This window comes from Anarhichas minor, unplaced genomic scaffold (assembly GCF_050575085.1).
Source record: "Anarhichas minor isolate MPS153535 unplaced genomic scaffold, ASM5057508v1 ptg000021l, whole genome shotgun sequence".
In the NCBI taxonomy this organism is placed as follows: domain Eukaryota; kingdom Metazoa; phylum Chordata; class Actinopteri; order Perciformes; family Anarhichadidae; genus Anarhichas; species Anarhichas minor.
In genome coordinates this window covers 2,483,666-2,499,352 of record NW_027466467.1, presented here as the reverse complement: position 1 = coordinate 2,499,352, position 15,687 = coordinate 2,483,666, and the positions used below count along the sequence as shown (strand labels likewise).

Below are 15,687 nucleotides of genomic sequence, written 5' to 3'. Positions count from 1 at the left end.
TGTGTGTGTGTGTGTGTGTGATTTAGTCAAATTAAACGATAGTGTGTGTGTTCATGGTGATGCAGAAACATCATTTCAACCTCTCTCTCTTTTGGTTGTCCCTCCGGCTCTCAACAACTCCCCAAAATTTGCAGAACTACATGAAACAGGCTCTGAGGAGAACTTCCGGCGTAGAAGCTGCTGAATCTGAACGTTTTGTCGTCGACTTTCTGCTCCGGCTGCTGCAGGACTCGATGCTTCACGTCGGTTAGCTTTGAAATCACTGAGGTGGGTTTAAATCTTCTGTCAGGTGAGTTTAATATTTATATATATATATCCTGTATATATATATATCTATATATATATATACATACACAACTTTGTGTTGATTACAGTTTGAAGTCAATGACATTTTTTTAACATCACTGTTGTGAATATACTTTTACATATACATAAGATCATAATCTGACCTCACATTTCTTTTGTTCCAGCAGTTACGGGGTAATGTTTTTGCAATAAATAGATCCTGAACCTCTTTGGAAACAGCACAATTATGTCTTCTGTCTATTACAACTCAGTTATTATGTCATAAATCATGAAAAAATGTAAAGAAACGCAAGTTGAATTTCTTTGATAATTTTGTTACAAAAACTGGAAAACTATTTTTATTCTCTTCCTTCCTTCCTTGTGTGTCTTTCCTCTCATTTCTTTCTTCTCCCTGTTTTCTGTCCTTGTCTTCTCTCCCTTCCTCCTCCTGTCAGCTTCTCATCTCTTCTCCTTTCCTTTCTTGTCTCTTTGTTTCCTCTCCCCTTATCCCATTTCCTTTTTCTTCTCCTTTTGCCTCCTGTCCTATCATCCTATCCTCCCTCCACCCTTTGTTCTCTCCTTTCTATCTATCTTGTCTCTTCCCCACTTTCCCCATCTTCTGTCATTTCTCCTCTTGTACTCTCCTTTTTCCTTTCTCCCCCTTTCTCTCCTTTTAACCGTTACTTTCCTTATCCCCTCCTCCCCTGTCACCTCTCCTTCTCTTGTTTAATCTCTTTTCTTCTCATCTCATTTCATCTTTCCTCCCTTTTTTCTCCTTGTCTCTTCAAGTCCTTTCCTTCTCTCCTTTCCCAAATTCTGCTCTCCTCTGTTTTTGATCCCCTAATTCCCTCCCATCTCCTTGTTTCCTCTCCTCGTCTCCCGGTCAGGTTCATCATCATGCTCCGTCATTGTTTTCTTGTGATCGGTGCCTTGCTCTCGTTGGCCACACCTCTGCTGTTAGCCGTGGACACCTGCCAGACAACAGGGATGCACGGGATGCCAGGTGGGTACATGCCATGTTTGTGTATTTGTACCTTGTTGTTGTCTTTCGTTTGTTTACCTGTCTCTCCGTCCTCAGGTATTCCCGGGCTGCCTGGCAGAGACGGCCGTGACGGACAGAAAGGAGACAAAGGACAGATAGGTAACCGACACGCGCGTCTTCTGATGGTTCGGTTAATCCTTCTAAAGTTTCTGCACATACTAGAGATATACTAGAGAATACAGTGAAGGAAAACAAACAAACATGGATGCCTAGAAGTTGCTTGTTGTTATGTTCAATGATTGGCATGTTGTTGCTGTGAACAGGAGCAGTGCGGCACGGCGGCCTCGGCCCTCAGAAGGGGGAGAAGGGGGAGATGGGGCCGATGGGGTTTCCTGGCAAACGAGGACAGAGCGGGAAATCGGGAGAACCGGGGGTCCCAGGGATTGGTGGTCCTCCAGGGGAACCAGGAGAACCAGGGTATGTAAACAGACTCCTTCATATCTACATCGGTAACTTTTAACATTTAATTAATAAGGTCGTGAGGCAACCACAGACTGTATATAAGAAGTGGATGTAGTCGTCGTGACTTCACTCATTGGTTTGTGGACTGATGTTTTGAAGCCTCGAGTTCGGCATTTTGGCCGTCGCCATCTTGGCTTTTTGCAACCAGTGAATGGAAGTGACCATATTTGGACTATGGAATAGTGACATAGTGACGCCGTATACGACTCTGATTGTGACATGTCAATCACAACGTAATTTACTAAATGAACATCATACTGTGTTGAAGACGACTTGAAACTAGAGATTGAGACCATAAACTCATGTTTACAATGTTTACTGAGGTAATAAATCAAGAGAGAAGTAGAGTCAATTTCTCATAGACTTCTATACAACCAGAGGAGTCGCCCCCTGGTGGACAGTAGAGAGAATGCAGGTTTATAACACATCTGCATCGGCTTCACTGATCAGAACTGGAGGTTGGGGCAACAGTGGTTCAATGGGGATCCACCAGCAGGTTAATCCAGCTCTGAGTATCAGTCTGTGTTGTTGTTTCTGTGGCTGCAGGACTGTTGGAGTCCAGCAGCAGGCGGCCTTCAGCGTGGCCAGAGGAACCAACAACTACCCGGACAAATCCAGCGTCATTCGGTTCACCAAAGTCATCACCAACATCAACAATGACTACAACACCGAGACAGGACGCTTCAGGTGAGAAAAAAACGCCTGTTTTCTCATCATACGTTACAGAATTTGAAAGCAGAGTATTTGTTATTTTGGACGAGGTTACTGTAATGTACAAGAACAAGAAGAAATCAAGCCTACAGCCATGCTAGCTGCCTAAACCTAAACTCGCTGTGAAGACCAAAGTTTATTTTGAAAATAGCCAAATAGCATTCCTTCAACATTTTCTTCCATCTAATCTTATTTTTAGGATTGCCTAAGGGGCAGCATCATAAAGTCGTAACCAGCTAAAGATAATAAAACATTTCTGTTTGAACAGATTTAAAGCTGTGATCAAGCTGCACAACCAGCCAGGAAGAAAGAAAACAACAGAATCCACTTTTAGTGAATTGATTCAGTTTGTGTGTTGTAGGTGTCGGGTCCCGGGAACGTACTACTTTGTGTACCACGCCTCGTTAGATGAGCGGCTGTGTGTGCTGATGAAGCTGGACGGAATGCAGCTCGCAGCGTTCTGCGATCATCGCCGCGTCAGGAGACAGGTACGATTATAAAACAGGGTGTTGTTTTACATTATTGTGCCACCAAATAAGTGAATTTAAACAGCGCTCTGCAAAAAGATGTTCCCTATAACGAATATAAGGAATTTCGACATATTCCAGGTGACTTCTGGCAGCCTGGCGGTCTACCTGTCGAGGGATCAGGAGGTTTGGCTGGAGACCAAAGACTACAGAGGGATGAGAGGAAAACCGGAAGGTTACAGCATCTTTTCCGGCTTCCTGGTGCAATCTCACTGACACGAAACAGCCTCTATACTCACTTCTTAATGAACTGTTTTACAGCAAGTCTGAAATTAAAAGCAAAATAAAGTCTTCCCTTCCTTCACACTAAGTATGTCATCTTTATTTTTTATAAATACATACATATTTCACATTTTATTGTCCCTTTTCTATCCAGGTAAAGCTTCATTGCGATTGAAATCTCTTTTCAACGAGGCAGAATAAAATCATTGCTACAACAAAGCCATAATTATCACAGTGATTAATAACTCTATACTTCTGTACATGTTGGTACAAGAATAGCAACATTGCTGCTGTTTTATGTTGCCAGTTAAGCCTCAAGAAATATTTTTTGAGTAATTTTCAAAAGTGAATAGAAACTCTTATGTGATCCTTAAAAGATCAGGTTATTAATAGGCATAATGCAGAGCTTACATTAATGTCTGCTTTTGTGTTATAAAATGATTAACTTAATTTATAACCCTTAAAAATATATATGATCCAATGATGTTATCTTCTCTGTCTGCCAGTAAACAGATTATTTGAACCAATTAAAGACAAATAAACCAATAAAAAACACCAGAATATTTTGTATTTGTGATGTAATTTGTCCTGTAATTTTTTTTCAGTCCGATCATAACACTGTGATCTACTTTGCATCTTCATAGTTTGAAGACAGTTGTGTCACAATGTCTGCTTCAGTTGTGTTATTCTATCCTTTTCTATTCTCTACGTGTCCACGAGAGGCCTTCAGACTTTCAACAGAGAGGAAACTAGTTTCACTACAATCGTAAATCAAATGGCAGAAACAAATATTAATCATGAATAGATAAAAAAATGTAGTGCAATGGGAAGGATTATCCCTGAATATAGTTGAATCATTAGGTATTTCAACATTGATTCATACAAACAGCGTGAATAAACCCAAAGCACAAGTCATCATAGGAAGACATTTGCAGGATTTCCCCAAAAACTAGAAAGTCAAGAAAAAAGCTCTGCGTTCCAAACTTGCAGAAATAAAAAAAAAAAACTGGACGAAATGGAAAGAGGATCCAAGAAGACAGAAAATGACAACCTGGCACATTTCACAGGATGGAATTATTAAAAATATACATCAGCTCTTTACTGTTGATGAAATTAAATATTTTGTGGAACAGATACTGACGTCCACGAGAACAAACTGCCAGGAAAACAACGACTACAAAGAGGAAGTTCGGAGAAAAACAGAACAAAATGTTAATTTGGAGGAAAGATTTTTTTAATCCGAAGCAGCGATGCTTCATCATCAGTTCTTCATCAGGTGGAGTTTTTCCTGACTTCTTGTTACCATGTTTCACTTCCTCTGATGAGATATTTGTTGAGTCAGATGAATGCAATAAAATAATCACAGATTTACAGGAAAGGACATGAAGCCAACAGAGAGGAAACTCACATGAGAAACCTACTACAAATAAAAACACAAAGAAAGAAAACATCTGAACAAGAACAGAAAGACGAAGAACCTAATTAAGTACATTACCTCAAGTACTGTACTGAAGTACAATTTAAATTCAATTTCAACTTTTTTCCAACTGACGCTCTGTGACGTGATGTCTGTTTTGATTTTGTCACGTCCAAAGTCATCAAATTTGTGACTCCAGTCCAAGTAACGTGACCCGAGTGAGTCCACTCCTGACCACAGGTCCAAGCTTCAAACTGTAACTAAGTAAAAGTATGTAAGTATTATCAGCAACATGTACTTGGGAATAAAAGTACTCATAATGCAGAGGAGAAATGGCCCTTGTGAATAAAATACTCTCATATATTATACAATTAGTTTGTTATTACAGACAAATCAATGTGTGATCATATTTTAATGTTATAGTTGGTCATAGTGGAGCAAATTTGAAGCAATTTATCACACTGTTTATTTAAGTCAATGCATATTTTATAACAGTGTTTTATAACCGACTCACAACAGGCCTCATCTATAAACCGTGAGAAGAGCGAATTTATGCATGAATTAACATTCATGACCATTTTTACTGCCATTGTCTTGAATATGTAAACCAGCGATTAACAAAAGATATACGTTTGATAGATCAAAACTCTGTATTATGCATGTGTTACTGAAAATGTATACATGTGTTAAAAAAGGTTCTTGTTTTCTTCCTCATTAAAACAAACAGACTGTACGCTACCCTGTCATATTCAACATTCAACGTCATAAGTAAGCGATAATTATCAGAAGGATACGATCATTCAGGCTCCCTCGTGCGGCTCAAACCTGTTCGGCAACTATAAATGTTAAATGAAAGACTACGGAAGAAATTTATTTGGGCGACCCTCATAAAATCTCCCTGCGACCCACCGACGTCTTTGGGAAAGTTTTAAAACATATTCCTTGTACGTAAAAATAAACTCCAGCTGTCAGATAAATGTATTGCAGTGAAAAGTGAAATATTTATCTAAAAAAAGCAGTACGTGAGTATCTGTACCTTCATTCATTCCACCACTAACTGGAGGTAACTTGTTTCAGTGAGTATCAAGTCAGTAGATCAGTATCCTAAAATCATTATTGTGAACACCAACATGCTCTCTTGACCTGTTTCACTTCCTGATTATTTTTGTGTGGTTTTCTTTCCAGACTGAGCTGCTGCCGTCGCTGAACAGCTCTTCATCTCGGCTCTCCATCAGCGTATCTCTCCACCACAACACCAAAGGCTGCAAATGGTGAGACTTTTAATGTTCTACAGAACCAAAGAACAGGCAAAGAAAGAAATGTGTGGATGTAGACCGAGAGAGGAGAGTCTCTTATTCAGCATGGTGGTACCAGAAGTGGACGGTCATTGTGTTTAACCTTTAAACATAATCAAGTTTAAGTTGTTGTTAGAGTTTTTGTCTGTCTAAGCTTTAAAATGTCTTAAATTTAAATGCACATATGTATTTTCTTTAGCCATTAATTTGTCTTAAACTTAATTTTATATCTTGATTTCAACATTGTATATTGTATCGTGTGTGTGTATGTATGTATTTATATATATATAAGAATACAACGAGGAACAACAGCAACATATAATGTGTATAACTCAGACTGTTTCTTCAAGTGTTGGTGTGTAAGACTTGTGTGTTTGAGTTTAAAGTTCATGGTCCTCCTTAGTGACAAAAACAGGATTCTGTGTGTATCTGTGTGTTGACTCAGGCCCCCCGGTGGCTGAGCTGCAGTACTGCAGTGTTTCTGCTCTTGGTTCACATCACTCCAGCCGTCACACAGTCCTGCTACGGGGGAGGGATCCCCGGGATACCCGGCACCCATGGGCCCAACGGCAACAACGGTGCCAAGGGAGAGAACGGGGACCCTGGTGAGCTCACACCGAACACAAGGACATATCAGTTACTTTTTAAATGATCTTTTCACGATGTTTTTTACATCGTTTTAATGTGAATCTCACTAATGTGTCAGTGTTACTGAGCAGTTGTTGATTAAACTTAGTATGTTAAGTTTATTTAACATGTTTTCTCAGGTTCAGTGAACTCATTTTCACAACTCATTGCATCACAACTCATAGCATTTCTGCTAATAGATCCCCAAAAACGCTACAAACTGGCCTTTTGAGTTTGAATCTGTTGGGAGATGATTTGATGATGATTTTTGCGAAATTGACAAAGGAATCAGTAATTTGCTTTTTTGTTTTTAAACAGGAATTTTTCTTACAGGATCTTTTAATTGTTTACTGTATTCTGATGAACTACTGCTTAAATTAACTTAATTTAAAAAAAATATCTGGCACATATATGCCATGACTGGATATACAGATATTTGCGAGAGCCCTGAGAGCTCAACATCCTGCAGCTCAAAGTTTTCTTGCAAACAAGCCAAAGTCGTTTTTACATTTTAGTTTTACTCACCCAAATGCATTGTGTGTATCCTTGCGCTCTAACAAACATGTTGGATGCATTTAGCGCCGCATAAAACATTTGCAGAGCAGATTTCTTTCCTAACATTTTGGAACCTGCATTGTTTACATCAAGCAGTCTTCTTCTTTCCTGCCTTTGTTGGTAACATTGTTGTGTTGTTGTTGAGATAACATGATTTCGTTGTATTTTCTATTTTCTATATTTTATTTTCTCTATTCCTTCTTTTCTTATTCAACTCAAAATAAATCGCCCATCTTTCATCTTAGTGTCAGTTCACAGTAACAAGTGTGTGTCTGTATGAGCAGGTGAGGCAGGTCAGCCTGTCAGGGGCAAGAAGGGGTTGCTAGGTCTGCAGGGCCCCCCAGGACGGCCTGGGCTGAAGGGGGACTTGGGTCTCCCTGGGCCTCCCGGTTTTCCAGGCCAACTGGGGGAGAAGGGAAGAGCCTTCAACCCGTCCAACCAGCAGCAATCCTTCTTCTCCTACAAACGGGAGATATCACAAACACCAGATTTGGACACTGCCATCAACTTCAACAGGTCAGTGCTGTGGACGGTTAACGCCACAGAGCATGAGAGGTATTTGATGTGATGTATTTCCTGTTGAAACAAGATGATGTGGCAGGTTTTATTTGCAGCCTGTAGTCATCATTAAAGCCCCTAAAATAGGGAAAACATTAAAAAGTTTTTCTCTGCAGCAGGGGAAGGACACGGACCCGTAACTTAAAGTTTCCACAAGGAACATTTTGTGTTGGTTTTGGCGGTCCATGTGGACTAAAGTGGTAGTGTCTCTGAGCACCAGAGTCGCTTTAGAAAACCACTAGTTTTACTGCAGCAGGGTCTGACAGTCTGCCTCGCTCAGTCCTGGTTCTGGTTCTCCCGTGTCTGCCAAATTACCTCTTTCAAAGGTAACAATCGGCAGTTGCGTGACTTGTTATTTACGGTAGTTTGATTGTTTAGTTTCCCCCTCTGATTGGCTACCACTCGTAGCTTTCTTTTGAGAATCTGTTACGTTTATTTCTCATGAACAGGATTGGTGGAATGTTGGTTGGGTTAATTATTTCAACTCAGATGTGGATGTTTTCATCAGGATAGATTCAGATATAGTATAAATTCTTTTAAAATCTTCCCTCAGTGAGATGTTGGACCTGGACGAAGAGCTTAAAGGACACTCGCTGACAAACGGGACGTTCACGTGCGTCATCGGAGGGATCTATTTCTTCAGTTACCACGTTTCAGCAAAGAGCAGAGTGAGTCATCTGTTGGTGTCTTTCTAGTTTGTCTGTCTCCTTCTTCTTTTCAGATTTTTTGATTTGCTTCATTTTGTCCTCAAGAGACAGATTCAGTCATTTAAAGTTGACATGAAGTTCAACCAGCTATAATATTGAAATACTGCTCACACCTTAAAGCATGAATATTAACAATAATGATGTAACATTTAGAAAGCTAAAGCGAAAATGTACTTTTACTTCGGTACATCTTTATATACAGGACTTGAATGATTTTACATTGTGGTATGTACTCCTACTTTCTACTTTCTATTGGTACGCCCCAAAATGAGGAGTAACTTTTCGTAGGATATCGTACGAACCATCGTATGAGCACACGTTGCGTAAAGACGTCCTGAAAAACGTAACGTAATACAAACAAAATACGTCTCAACCGTCATCTTTTGAGTAGATAACAATGTCTCATTTTGAGGATGTTGGTGCTCCTGACTGTATTTGCATTATACTTTGCATACAACTTTTCTGTCCAGATCTGAGTTCTTCTGTGTATTTGTACCGTCACAGGTGTGTCTGAAGCTGGTGAAGGGCAGCGACAGCGACCTGACGATGTGCGACTCATCCGAGGGCTTCCTGGTCACCTCCGGCTCGGCGGTCCTGGAGCTGCAGGTCGGGGACACGGTCTCGCTGCAGGCGACCCGGTACAACCACCTTGTGACGAGCCAGGGCAGCACCAGCCACACCTTCACCGGCTTCCTGATCTTCCCGACCGCCTAGAGATCCAATAAAATCCACCCGTCCTTCTGGTCCATTCAATCATTGTTGGTGACATCACAGACTTTTTATGAAACATGTCTTTTCTGTAACAGTGCACACATCAGCAGAATTAATAAAGATTGGCTCAATAGTGCTGCCTTTAAGGACTATATCAGCGTTTTTGCATGAACTACTAAAAGTGTGTATTTTGCATTACTGATTTTCCAAAACATACCATGTTAGCAACCTTTCTGACAGCCAGTGGTGTTTCTTTATTTGTTTTTTCCGTAGAATAAATTCACCAGCTTTATTCTATGATTTTAGAGCATTTTTAAGGTACAATCTGTAATCCACATATGAACGTCTTGTGTTTTATAATCCCTGTTTTGGGATTTATTTATTTTTTTTACAATTTTCTTGCGAATAGAAATCAGGTGACTCATCCATAGACCGTGTATAAGAAGTAGACGTAGTCCCCGTGACGTCATTTATTGGTTTGTGGACGGACATTTTGAAGTCTTGAGTCCGGCATTTCAGCCATTTTGTGTTCTTTTGCAACCAGAAGTGACGCGACAGGGTGGAGCTCTCAGTACAACTGAAAAATACATTTTTCCAGTTTACTAAATTAATATCATGCTGTACTGAAGAGGACTGAGTCGCCCCCTGCTGGGCAGCAGAGGTAATTTAAGTTAAAGACAGTTATTAGCTTCATTTGTAGATCTAAACACTTACTAGAGCATGTAATGTGGATTAATCCGCTGCTGAAAATAGTCCCCAACAAAAAAACGACAGTGATCAGCTGTTTAAGGAAGTTCCTGAGGTTTTTATTTTTATTTTTTTAAATTAAACTATATATTTGTGAGCAGTTTCTGACAAATCAGAACGTTTTGAGTGATGAGAAGACGTTTTGTAGCTTTAAGTCAAAACACTCTTACGTGTAAACACATCTGGGACGAAAATATGAGCTTATTTCAAATAAGTTTACTTTATTTAGTAATACATCCTTACAACAGGAACAAAACTACACTGCTTGGCTGAAGAATAATGTAGTTACTGATATTTATATTGATGTGCAACACTTCCTCCAGTGGCTCGCTGGTTAAAAACACCGAGGTATCAAGTGAACATCTTTCCGACTGATACCTGGCCAGGTGTTCATTAATTATCCATCACACAGTATCGGGTTGGACACTTAACCTCACAGCCGTGTGGACGGTAAACAGGAAGTAGAGGATCATCATTCACACAAAGAGCCTCTAACCCCGTCATACATATTACAGTATAATACCTTTAAAATGTGTATTATCGAACCTATCATTGCTCTTCGAGTTGTCTGACACTAGTGTTTAAATCAAATCACCCAAACACAATAAAACATAGAAGACTTGGCAAAACAAACAAAAGAATGTGAGTTTTAATACAATTTCTGTTAAATAACTACAGATTACCAAGAGTTTATATCGTGCCTCCAAAAGTTGCCATTTGTCTTGATCCCAAAATAGTTTATAACACCCCCCCAAATGACTTGAGCTGGTGGCACAATTGGGATTAAAATCAGGGTCTTAAAACAAACAAATAAAAATCTGTTTGCTTGAGCTACACTCTCACTAAAGAGCGCCCCCTGGTGTCTGGAGGCCGAACTTCAGCCCAGCTTGTCAGTGGCTGACGGGCTGCTGAACACGCCGTTCCTGGAGTAGAAGGTGTTCTTCACCACCGACGACTTGGCGCGGGACGGAGTCCTGTAATCCAGCGTGTAGTCACCTGAGGATGCAGGTAGAAAATAACTTTACAACAAAGTGAGAATGTGTAGAAATATGAAAATAGAAATACAGATATATGTTTTTAATCTGCAGTTAAATCGAGAGCTGATTCAACATACATTTACCACAAACAAACACATTTACAAACTTAGTTGGACATTTTTTATCCAGAATTTCACATTTCCAGCAACAAGTCAGATGACAGAATAAAGAAAGGGAAAGTTTAGTGGACGTATATATTGATGGTGACGAGTTGCCCCCAAGCGATTATGTTGCATCCAACGTAATGTGCAATACTGGACCTAGTTCAACCATTGTTGACCCCATTGGTCACTTAAAAAACTAAAATAAAATAGGGTCCAGGTTTAAAAACACCGAAGTTAGCCTTCAACCCATTCTCCATTGCTGCAGGTTTGGGGTCCAGCAGACGGGAGTGAAGTAGACGGGAGTGAACCAGACGGCGGCTCTTAACTCACCCAGCCTCCAGCCGTACTCCCAGGACGAGAGCAGAGGAAAGTCAAACTTCTCCTCCGGTCTCATGTGGCCACGTTTCTGCAGGTAGAGCTTCCGTCCTTTACCCTGCAAGAGAACGCTTAGTTTAAAAATGACTGTTAAACACGTTACGTTTCAACTTAAGGGCAGAAATACTTGAATTCCGACCAACCGAATTATGAAATATCTGACTGTGTGTAACCGTCAGCTAAATGTCTTCATAGAAGCAGTTCCATTATTAGCTTTATTTACACTTTGGATACAATTTAAATCCTATTTTTGCACAAACTAACAATTGAAGACACTTTGGTTCATGCATATGTTACGGCTGAATGTGTTCCCTGTGCTGTCGTCCCTTTCTTCCCCCTCTAGAAGCTCTGCCTCTGGTGTGTTGAACTGCTGAACTTGCAGGCCCCTCAGCTTATGATTTTGTTTTTATGACAACAAATCCTATGGATTTGTTTTAAAGAGTGTCTTCTGTGGTTGATTTGGGTTCAGTGGTTGGCTGTGAAGTGAGCTCTGCTGTTTGTATCCAGCTGCACCTCGTTTAGCAATGCAGCACACCTGGACACAGCTTCTAGAGAGGGAAGAGAGGCACGGGGCACAGGGAACATTTACAGCCAAAACCCAGACTTGTTACGGATTTAGGACTTAAAAAGTTTCAATTACATGGAGCAAGCAATTAAAACCTAAAAAGTTAAGACAGCTGGGAACCTGTTATTCTCATGAAAACAACAGATATGGACATTTTAAACCAAACATAATGTCCGGTTTAGTGTCACAGGGATTCGTACGTGGTGCGAGGAGTCCTGGTAGAGAGCGAGTCTGGTCTGAGGAGAAACTGGCCTCATCAGAGGGGCCACATTGAGAGGGCCGTCTACTTCCAAAGAGACCACAGGAGGAGGAGGAGGAGCAGGAGGAAGGGCGCTCCGCTTCTCGGTTGTCCTGCTGACGGGAGGCAGGACTGCTCTGGTGGGCGGAGCATAAACACGAGATCATCAGTCCGCGCGATACATTTGAATGATTTAACAGAGTTTTAAACGGAGCTTGGAAATGCTTTTTGATTGATCACAGAGCTGCAGTTTTACATGAAAACTCGTGACGGTTTAATTAAGCAGCTCACCGGTCGTCAGCAGGCAGACGGGGCGGCTGTGTTGGCTCTGTGCCGTCGTCGTTTTTTGGGGGGTTGCAGCAGGACGGGTAGAGGTCGGCATAGCGGCTCTTCCAGGCCAAACGGGTCAACATCTCCTTCTGGATCTGCTCCCGGTAGCAGTTCTGGCTCTGGGTCGTCAGCATCGCCTGCCAGAAAAAAAAGCTTAATTTACCAACTCGGTGTGCACATTTTGACACGATTTTACATTGATTTCCATCTTTACGAGACTAACAGAGCCACAGTTTAAATATTTTGGATAGGTGGATTTTGTTCCTCTACCCTGCTTTATGGTCTGTTTGACTCTAAATGGACCATAATGTACTAAATGAACATCATGCTGTATTGAAGAAGACTTGAAACTAGAGATTGAGACCATAAACTCATGTTTACAATGTTTACTGAGGTAATAAATCAAGAGAGAAGTAGAGTCATTTTCTCATAGACTTCTACACAACCAGAGGAGTCGCCCCCTGGTGGACACTAGAGAGAATGCAGCTTTAAGACACTTCTGCATCGGCTTCACTCGGCAGAACCGGAGGTTGCCGCCTGATAAAAAAAAAGGTCGTTATTTTTCTTTAGTGTGCTGGAGAGGAAACCTTGGACATGAAAATAAAGAGTTGCGCTAATCTGTTCACTTGTCAGTATGGTTCATTTAAAGTTTAAATAAAGTTGTAAAAACAAAAGAGAATCCACCACAAACACACTGATCTCTTTCACCAACAAAAGAGGAAAAGGTTTTTGAAAACCTGACTCCTGCCTCGTTCAGACGGCAGAGACTGAAGTCTCTTAATGAAATGATTCGACAAGATAATAGTAAAATATCTTCATTTACCTTTTGTTGTGCCTGAAGCAGAGCTGTGCAGGGTCGGCTTCTCACCGTGGAAATGAGATGTGGATCAGATAACATTGTGTAACCCAAGGAAACACCACACACACACATTAACCTTTGATGAACAGCGACCCCTGTGGCTACAAATTACATTTAATAATTCTCCCCCTCCCCCTCCTTCCCTTTGGGAGTTGATTAATTCACTTTCCATTCTGCCAAACAAGAACAAAGGTGAGCATCTTGCAGCATTTGCACACGACAGTTATTTAAAAACTGTCGTATGCAAATGCTGTAAGATAAGTTTAAAAACCAGAAGATCAGCCTCCTGTTATTCATTTGCATTTCTGAGGAGAAACCTGAACTCTACACACGTCCGTGTATCCACTGAGTGTCATGTAATGCTGAGGAGCAAAGTAATGTTCTGCTGTGGACGTATGTTAGACACCTACAAAGGGAAGTGAAGTCTTTATGTCTGTAAAGTCACCAGACTCCATTGACAAAAACACTATTTTATTACCTCTCAGAAGACGGGAGTTGCTGGTCGACCGCTGCCTCCATCAGTTTAGTTTGTGTAACTTTGCGACTTTGGTGGTTTTTAAAGGGTTAGTTCAAAAAACACCAAACTCACGGAGCGATCGACCAGCAACTCCCGTCTTCTGAGAGATTTAAATGAGTGTTTTTGTCAGTGAAGTCTGGCGGCTTTGGGGAGAAAACGGCAAAGCTGTAAAAATATTCTATTTTTTATATATATATATATATATATATATATATCTATATATATATATATATATAGATATATATATACAGAATGGGGGGGAAAGAATCCAGGAAATCACATTGTAGGATTTTTAATGAATTAATTGGTAAATTCCTTGGTAAAATAAGTATTTGGTCACCTACAAACAAGCAAGATTTCTGGCTCTCACAGACCTGTAACTTCTTCTTTAAGAGGCTCCTCTGTCCTCCACTCGTTACCTGTATTAATGGCGTCTGTTTGAACTCGTTATCAGTATAAAAGACACCTGTCCACAACCTCAAACAGTCACACTCCAAACTCCACTATGGCCGAGACCAAAGAGCTGTCAAAGGACACCAGAAACAAAATTGTAGACCTGCACCAGGCTGGGAAGACTGAATCTGCAATAGGTAAGCAGCTTGGTGTGAAGAAATCAACTGTGGGAGCAATTATTAGAAAATGGAAGACATACAAGACCACTGATAGTCTCCCTCGATCTGGGGCTCCACGCAAGATCTCACCCCGTGGGGTCAAAATGATCACAAGAACGGTGAACAAAAATCCCAGAAGCACACGGGGGGACCTAGTGAATGACCTGCAGAGAGCTGGGACCAAAGTAACAAAGGCTACCATCAGTAACACACTACGCCGCCAGGGACTCAAATCCTGCAGTGCCAGACGTGTCCCCCTGCTTAAGCCAGTACATGTCCAGGCCCGTCCAGAGAGCATTTGGATGATCCAGAAGAGGATTGGGAGAATGTCATATGGTCAGATGAAACCAAAATAGAACTTTTTGGTAAAAACTCAACTCGTCGTGTTTGGAGGAGAAAGAATGCCGAGTTGCATCCAAAGAACACCATACCTACTGTGAAGCATGGGGGTGGAAACATCATGCTTTGGGGCTGTTTTTCTGCAAGGGGACCAGGACGACTGATCCGTGTAAAGGAAAGAATGAATGGGGCCATGTATCGTGAGATTTTGAGTGGAAACCTCCTTCCATCAGCAAGGGCATTGAAGATGAAACGTGGCTGGGTGTTTCAGCATGACAATGATCCCAAACACACCGCCCGGGCAACGAAGGAGTGGCTTCGTAAGAAGCATTTCAAGGTCCTGGAGTGGCCTAGCCAGTCTCCAGATCTCAACCCCATAGAAAATCTGTGGAGGGAGTTGAAAGTCCGTGTTGCCCAGCGACAGCCCCAAAACATCACTGCTCTAGAGGAGATCTGCATGGAGGAATGGGCCAAAATACCAGCAACAGTGTGTGAAAAGCTTGTGAAGACTTACAGAAAACGTTTGACCTCTGTCATTGCCAACAAAGGGTATATAACAAAGTATTGAGATGAACTTTTGTTATTGACCAAATACTTATTTTCCACCGTAATTTGCAAATAAATTCTTTAAAAAAAAAATCAGACAGTGATTTTCTGGATTTTTTTTTCTCATTTTGTCTCTCATAGTTGAGGTGTACCTATGATGAAAATTACAGGCCTCTCATCTTTTTAAGTGGGAGAACTTGCACAATTGGTGGCTGACTAAATACTTTTTTTCCCCACTGTGTGTGTGTACATACATACATACATACATGTACATACACACACCTTTCTCTTATGTGTCTA

At 41.0% G+C, this 15,687-nt stretch overlaps 3 protein-coding genes across 7 annotated transcripts; 2 read left to right on the top strand and 1 right to left on the bottom strand.

Moving 5' to 3' along the window:
- Positions 1–118: 118 nt before the first annotated feature.
- LOC142954748 (complement C1q subcomponent subunit C-like) lies at positions 119–3,337 on the top strand. 3 transcript variants are annotated; one of them, XM_076095953.1, is made up of 7 exons: positions 119–267; positions 1,173–1,288; positions 1,364–1,426; positions 1,591–1,744; positions 2,336–2,476; positions 2,862–2,988; positions 3,109–3,337. In XM_076095953.1, the coding sequence occupies exons 2-7, from the start codon at positions 1,183–1,185 to the stop codon at positions 3,241–3,243; spliced, it is 726 nt and encodes a 241-aa protein (XP_075952068.1). In that variant the 5' UTR covers positions 119–267; positions 1,173–1,182; the 3' UTR covers positions 3,244–3,337. The 3 variants fall into 3 exon arrangements, with proteins under 3 accessions (XP_075952068.1, XP_075952070.1, XP_075952069.1); XM_076095955.1 differs by having other exon boundaries at positions 149–289; XM_076095954.1 differs by lacking the exon at positions 119–267 and having other exon boundaries at positions 787–1,288.
- A 2,445-nt stretch (positions 3,338–5,782) lies between these two features.
- Positions 5,783–9,411, top strand: LOC142954824 (complement C1q subcomponent subunit B-like). Of its 2 annotated transcripts, none has more exons than XM_076096088.1 (5): positions 5,783–5,937; positions 6,407–6,566; positions 7,428–7,659; positions 8,255–8,369; positions 8,913–9,411. In XM_076096088.1, the coding sequence occupies exons 1-5, from the start codon at positions 5,935–5,937 to the stop codon at positions 9,120–9,122; spliced, it is 720 nt and encodes a 239-aa protein (XP_075952203.1). In that variant the 5' UTR covers positions 5,783–5,934; the 3' UTR covers positions 9,123–9,411. The 2 variants fall into 2 exon arrangements, with proteins under 2 accessions (XP_075952203.1, XP_075952202.1); XM_076096087.1 differs by having other exon boundaries at positions 5,880–5,937; positions 6,377–6,566.
- Positions 9,412–10,492: 1,081 nt separating this feature from the next.
- LOC142954825 (protein SPMIP1) lies at positions 10,493–13,913 on the bottom strand. Of its 2 annotated transcripts, XM_076096089.1 has the most exons (5): positions 13,339–13,913; positions 12,477–12,652; positions 12,148–12,322; positions 11,338–11,440; positions 10,493–10,862 (listed from the first exon to the last, which is right to left on the bottom strand). In XM_076096089.1, exons 1-5 carry the CDS (start codon positions 13,444–13,446, stop codon positions 10,744–10,746), a joined length of 681 nt encoding a protein of 226 aa, XP_075952204.1. In that variant the 5' UTR covers positions 13,447–13,913; the 3' UTR covers positions 10,493–10,743. The 2 variants fall into 2 exon arrangements, with proteins under 2 accessions (XP_075952204.1, XP_075952205.1); XM_076096090.1 differs by lacking the exon at positions 13,339–13,913 and having other exon boundaries at positions 12,477–13,307.
- Positions 13,914–15,687: the final 1,774 nt, after the last annotated feature.

What these genes read in the sequence shown, in the direction of transcription:
- LOC142954825 (XM_076096089.1), bottom strand. Translation starts at nt 13,446, where the DNA reads ATGTGTGTGTGTGGTGTTTCCTTGGGTTACACAATGTTATCTGATCCA. An exon ending in TGCTTCAGGCACAACAAAAG is followed by an intron (nt 12,653 to 13,338) that starts GTAAATGAAGAT and finishes TTTTTCTGGCAG; the next exon opens with GCGATGCTGACGACCCAGAG. An exon ending in GGAGTACGGCTGGAGGCTGG is followed by an intron (nt 10,863 to 11,337) that starts GTGAGTTAAGAG and finishes CTGCATCCTCAG; the next exon opens with GTGACTACACGCTGGATTAC.
- LOC142954824 (XM_076096087.1), top strand. An exon ending in GGGAGAGAACGGGGACCCTG is followed by an intron (nt 6,567 to 7,427) that starts GTGAGCTCACAC and finishes CTGTATGAGCAG; the next exon opens with GTGAGGCAGGTCAGCCTGTC. An exon ending in ACTGCCATCAACTTCAACAG is followed by an intron (nt 7,660 to 8,254) that starts GTCAGTGCTGTG and finishes ATCTTCCCTCAG; the next exon opens with TGAGATGTTGGACCTGGACG.
- LOC142954748 (XM_076095953.1), top strand. Translation starts at nt 1,183, where the DNA reads ATGCTCCGTCATTGTTTTCTTGTGATCGGTGCCTTGCTCTCGTTGGCC. An exon ending in AGGGATGCACGGGATGCCAG is followed by an intron (nt 1,289 to 1,363) that starts GTGGGTACATGC and finishes CTCCGTCCTCAG; the next exon opens with GTATTCCCGGGCTGCCTGGC. An exon ending in GGGGAACCAGGAGAACCAGG is followed by an intron (nt 1,745 to 2,335) that starts GTATGTAAACAG and finishes CTGTGGCTGCAG; the next exon opens with GACTGTTGGAGTCCAGCAGC.